The sequence below is a fragment of the Nematolebias whitei genome, chromosome 1, assembly GCF_014905685.2.
Source record: "Nematolebias whitei isolate Nwh7 chromosome 1, NemWhi1, whole genome shotgun sequence".
NCBI classification, from domain to species: Eukaryota; Metazoa; Chordata; class Actinopteri; order Cyprinodontiformes; family Rivulidae; genus Nematolebias; species Nematolebias whitei.
The window spans coordinates 69478352-69484658 of NC_056498.1; the positions used below are offsets into that span (position 1 = coordinate 69478352).

General features: G+C 44.1%; 1 protein-coding gene across 1 annotated transcript in view; it reads right to left on the reverse strand.

The window, feature by feature from the left end:
* Nucleotides 1-3011, reverse strand: part of LOC119413363 (TBC1 domain family member 12) — a 55991-nt gene extending 52980 nt beyond the window's left edge. The window contains exon 1 of the mRNA XM_037680414.1: nucleotides 2358-3011. Within this exon, the coding sequence (XP_037536342.1) occupies nucleotides 2358-2977 (620 nt within the window). The 5' untranslated portion in view covers nucleotides 2978-3011. The remainder of the gene's footprint in view (nucleotides 1-2357) is intronic.
* Nucleotides 3012-6307: the final 3296 nt, after the last annotated feature.

A 6307-nucleotide genomic window follows, 5' to 3' on the forward strand; every position in this document is an offset into this window, starting at 1 on the left:
GACCTGAAATATTTCAGTTGGTGTGCAATGAATCTGAAATATATGAAAGTTTCATTTTTATCATTACATTATGGAAAATAATGACCTTTATCACAATATGCTAATTTTTTTAGAAGGACCTGTACTTGTTAACTCTGTTCCTGTGTCAAATAAGCACGAGATCCTAAACTATATCAGCAGACATCTTGTTGCTTAGAGTTCCTTGTTTACCACAGTTACTAATGGACAACCAGCTACTTATCCTTTAAGCCAAACTTCTACAAATCAAATATCTACAAGTCAATCCTCAGTAAACCACACCTTTTCATTTTCACTGTTTTCTGTTAGTGAGGTTAATAAATTGTTAAAAACATCTAGACTCTGGAAAGTCTGCAGGCCCTGATGACCTTTCACCTAATTTCTTTATGGCTGGCCGCTCAGATCATCACAGAACCAGTGCCTCATATCTTTAACCGGTCCATAAGTCAAAACACTGTTCCAAACACTTAGAAAACAGCCTTTAACTGAAGGAAGGAGACCCCACTATACTGAACAACTATGGACCAATCTCTAAACTCTGTAATCTTGCTAAGGTTTTAGAAAAATTGATAAACTCCCAAGTCAAGAAGTTTTTGTATTATTTTGGCATCTCCCCATCAATCTGGTTTCAGGAAACAACACAGCACAACGACTGCTTTGCTGAAGGTTTTTAATGACGTTGGTGAAGCACTTGATGTTAAAGATTATTGTGCTGCACTTTTCTTAGACCTGTCTAAAACTTTTGACACTGTGGACCATAACAACTTGTGTCATAAGCTCTCAGATCACACCATTGGTTGGTTCTCTAACTATCTTTCAGATCGGAGGCAATGTGTTCAAAATAATAGTACATCCTCCAGTTATCAAACTGTTAACAATGGTGTACCGCAAGGTTCAGTCTTAGGACACACCCTCTTCACAATCTACATAAGTAATGCAGATCAGATCATCCCTGATGCATCTTTACATTTCTGTGCCGATGACACAGTTGTTTACTGACAAGCTAAAACAGTTGCTAAGATTTTCCAGCTTGTGCAATCTGCTTTCGACATCATCCAGTCAGATTTGTTCCGTCTCGAGCTTGTGCTAAATGCTGACAAAACCAAATGATGTTTTCAAACAGGAAGTCGGTTCCAGCAGTTCTTCCTTCTATTTTATCTTTGAATGGTGTTCCTATTGAGTTTGTCGAGTCTTACAAACACTTGGGTATTTTGGTCGATCCACATCTCTCTTTTAAGCCTCATGTCGAAAGCTTGGTAAAGAAACTGAAAGTTAAACTGGATTTCTTTTTCAGTCCTGTCTAACTCTGAATGCTAGGAAACCCTTTGTATCTGTTACTTTCCTTCCCTCCATTGACTATGGTGACATCATTTACATGAACACTTCTACAAGCACTCTGCAGATGTTGGATGCTGTCCAACATGGTGCACTAAGATTCATAACTGGCTGTAACTACCGTACCCACCATTGCACCCTGTATTCACTGGTTAACTGGTCATCATTAACTTCATGCAGACTCTCCCACTGGTACATTTTCAATCACTTCTTGGTCTGATGCCTTCATACATCTCCTCCTACATGTCTCTGCATGAGTGCAGCTACAGCGTGCGCTCTCAGGACATTATTACCTGCAGTGTTCCCTCAGTGCAGACTGAACTAAGCAAAAGGATCTTCTCCTACTCCGCTCCCGTTTCCTGGAACATCTTGCAAAAAGATCTGAAGATCTCGACCTTGACCTCTCTAAGTGGCTTTAAGAATCTGTTAAGTTTCTGGCAAGGACCAGTGCAGATGTTTTCCTGTTTTTAGTATTTTACATCGCCTTACATTGTAGCCGTTTTTTGTTTTGCTTTTCTTATATCATTACTTCTATTTACATTTCATTGTATAAGCTTTTTATATGATTGTCTATGTTGCCTGTGCCTCATCTCTGTTCTTTGTTTAAAACAGGTCACTATTGTAAATTAGTCCTTGGGGCTCAGTGAGACTAACCTGTATAAATAAAGGTTGAAAAAATAAATTTGACACATGATGTACAATTTTATGTGTAGAAAATTACTTAATCCTGCAGCTTTAGGCAGATGGTCAATGTTAATTCATGCTTTTGTGTTTTGTTTTACCGTTTTATATCTGAATAAATGTGAGAGTGTGCTTCAGAATGGATCTAAGTGGGATGGGAGTGGTGTGTATTAATCAGAACGTTCTGTTTCTAACTTGAGGGTTTTCTGTTAACTTGTAGAAGTAAAGGTCGAATGAATGAAAAAAGTAAAGTCAGGTTCTGGGGTGTGTTTGATTCGGCCACTCTCTGGAGCACTGCCATTATTCACAGAGGAAACACTTACCTGGTGAAGAAATCAGCTATGCCGAACCTCTTGGGCATCACCTTATGGTCCGGGTTGTCTGTTTGTTCACTCAGGGGGTCCGGAGCGCTCTGACGCCGGCCTGAGTCCAAAACGGTGCGCAGGTCTTCGTCATACCTCTCCTGCTCAAAGTAAAAAACCCCATCTTCATCTGGGGACAAGGGGGTGGCATCACAACTGAGGGACAGTGAAATATTGGGATTAGTCCTGAGACTCTGAGGCCTGATGGGTACATAGAGCTCGCTAAAATTGTCCTCCTCCAGGGTGCTGGGTTCAGAAACCAGGCTTGATTGGCAGGGTGGGGGGAGTTTGGCACTTGATCCTGGGGTGCAGGAAGTCCTGGCTGAAGGAGGAGAGTAAGGAGGCTCATCAGCAGGTGATGCTTCCTGCTCCTGAAGGTCCAACTGTCCACTGGAGTCGCTCTGACCATAACCCCACCCGGGCTCCTTGTCCTGCCTTGTCCCAAAGTCTCTGTTGACGAAGCCTGAACCCGACCACTCAGCCGGGTTCAAGGTGTGCAAATCACCGTTGGCCACTTTCACTTCCTTACAGTCGCACAAAGAGAGCTTCTGGCCCAGGATCCGGGTGGCCAGCAGCTCCATGTCCAACTCAGGACTTCCACACCCCGGGCTGCCAACCCCCCCGTTGGGCATGTCTGCATGCAGGCAGGAGAGGCCCACCTCGGAGCAGAGCTGCAGGAGCTCACCCGGACATGACAGCCGGTCATGGGGAGTTGAATTCTTGATGCAGCACCCCACTCCTCCTCCTCCTCTTGGAGCAAAACACTCCGGGGTCTCTCCTCCTGCCTCCTCCTCCTGCAGCATCTGTGAAGAAACCAGATGTCCGAGCACAGCTGGACAGGAACCTCCACCCTCCTGTCCTGCTCCCAGCTCCTCCGGACCGAGGGGCTCAGAAAACCCGTTCAGGCCTCCACAAAGCCCCGAAACTACACAGCTGTCACCAGACTGCCGGGGGGGGCAGCCCTCTGCAGCCACCAGCATGATCTCAGAGTCGTCACTGTTTACATTCCTGTCGGTCCTGCGGGTCCTCTCAGCCCCGCGTCCCCCGCTGATACCGGCAAGTTGCGTTACTGTGCGGTCTTTGAGCGCGTTGCAGGCTGTGCGCGCCGGTTCCACCGCTCCTCCTCCGTCCTCCTTCTCGTTGTCGTTAAAGTCGACGAAAAACGCAGCTCCGTTTTCCTTCGCAGTTTCCATTACCTTTCAGTCCGCCGTAGGAGCGCCGGCCCCGGGCGTGAACCCCTCATCCGGAACTCCACAGCAACAGCTTCTGTTGTTCTCAGACGTAGGGGCTACCATCGTTAGCCGGGGGGTGATTTTAGCTTTTACCAGACGTACAGCGAGTCTCACACAATCATTTTAAGGTTCTAAATATTCAGCTCTTCCCACCGTGAAGAGAAGCGACGCACATCGCCGGCTGGAAGATTAATTAAATCCCCTCAGCTTGTTGCAGCAGCGGCATTCCTGCAACAGACCGACGCCATCTTGAAAATTCCCCAACAATGACGTCATTTGGCACCGATGGATGAGTCAGTGACGCCTGCTGGTCACTTTGTGCAACTGCACCGGAAATTATTATTTTTTTTATTCAACCTTTATTTACACAGGTTAGTCCCATTGAGTCTAATTTCCCAGTCAGCCCCACTCCAATTCACACTTGGAAGCACGTGACCAAGACATCTCTGTCGTGAGCCAGACAAACAAAAAGACCTGAGGGCGAGTAATCTGCTGTGTGTCTAGGTACACAAGACGCCTCTCTGTGGAACTCAACACACTCCAGACATTTCTGAATTCATAAAGTGATCTGGCTGAGCGAAACATCTTCACTTTCAGAATAGAAGTCCAGTTGTTTTAATTTTTGTATCTTTTTCAGGGTTGATTATGACCTGTATGACAACTCTCACCAGCATATTGATTTTGTTCTTCATAACTACCTCTGACCTTCAGCTTACAGGTCAAATTGCTTTGTGAATGACACTGTGAATCTGTGTCTATTTTCATTCAACCTTTATTTATACAGGTTAGTCTCATTGAGCCTCGAGGACTCATTTACAAAAGAGACCTGATTTAAACAAAGAACACAGATGAGGTACAGACAACCGTAGACAATCATAAAAAAAAGCATATACATTGAAAAATAAATGGATGAAAAAATTTTTCCAAACTAAACAAAAACATCTTTGTAAACCAATGTAAAAACTAAAAACAGGTGCATGTCTGCGTTGATTTTTGCCACAAACTTAGCAGTTGTTTGAAGCCACTTAAGAGAGGACAAGATCATGAGCTTCAGATCTTTTTGCAAGATATTCCAGGAAACAGGAGCAGAGTAAAATAAGGTCCTTTTGCCAAGTTCAGTCTGCACTAATAATGTCCTGAGAGCGCACGCTGTAGCTGCACTCATGTAGTGACATGTAGGAGGAGATGTATGAAGGCAGCAGACCAAGAAGTGATTTAAAGATGAAAACGTACCAGTGGGAGAGTCTGCGTTGATGATGACCAATTGACCAGTGAATGTACTGTGATGGTACAATACCTGTAGTTACAGCCATGAATCATATAGTGCACCATGATAGACAGCGTCCAACATCTGAAAGGTGCTTGCAGGAGCGTTCATGTAAATAAAGTCACCATAGTCATTGGAAGGAAAGTCGCAGTTACGAGGTGTTTCTTAGCATTCAGAGTTGGACCGGATCTATTTTTGACCTCCACACACTCCTACCGATTAGCTGTGGTGAGCACTGCAGAACCTTTCTGCATCCGATCCTCACCTCCGTGTACGTCTTCATTACAGTTTCTCTCTCTTTCTCTCTCCATCCCTCTCCTCTCCATCTCTCTGGCGAGGAGGAGCACATCAGCAGTCCCGGCACTCCTTCTTGCTCCCACCCCCAACCACTGCGAGCAGATTAAAGCGGCTCGGTGGGAGAGCCTGACATTAGAGACGAGCGCTGGAGATGCAGAGGCGACTCCCAGTCTGAATTGTCCCCAGGTGTGAGTGAGATCGAATGGTTGTTTGTCTCATTTGTCTGTATGTGTCCCTGTGATGGACTGGAGACCTGGCCAGGGTGTACTCCGCCTCTCGCACAGTGATGGCTGGACATGGGCACCAATGATCCCCTTGACCCGAAAAGGAAGAAGCGGGTAAAGATAATGGATGGATGGATATTTAACACCTTGTAAGAAATCTGTGAGAATGAAGTTACAACACTAACGTAACACTTCCATTTTCAAACAGTTCATTGTCGGCTTTGTGGGAGGACATTTTTCAATTATTTGTAAACTTTGCCCTGCTGAAAATCAAATCACAGGAATTTATCTGACACAGGAGACTCCAATAATGAAAAGTCGGAGTCACTTAAGTGAAAGCGGGAGAATTCATCCATCATATTTTCCTTTCGTCTTTGTTTCATCATGTTGATAAATCATTTCAGTTGTAAAAAAGTCCGGTCCCAGCTGCTCATGTTTTACAAAGTCATAGGGATAAACACTCCTACGGTATTAGTGTTTGTTATAAGTACATTTTAACTATGGTTTTTCTACAGTTAACTGCCAAAAAGAAGAACAAATAACATTTATTGATTGAGAAAAACATTTCTCTTTGACCACAAGAGAAATATTTCATATTTTAAATAGAATTTTGGATTTCAACCTGAATAAAATATATATTTTTATCGACAAAACTTTTTGGTCAGTTATCTGCACCACTGAAACACATCAGTCCATGTTTTCCTCCAGACAAAGGCACCAATAATGCAACAAAAATCAGGAAATAAATGCAGAGATGATCGACAGCGGCCTCGTCACAGAGACAGAGCATCTTTGCAACTTCATGTCACAGACATTAAAGGGCATCAGTTCTCACAGTTCTTTCTAAAGGCTCTGATGAAGTTGTTTCCACAGGATTAAAGATATAGATGA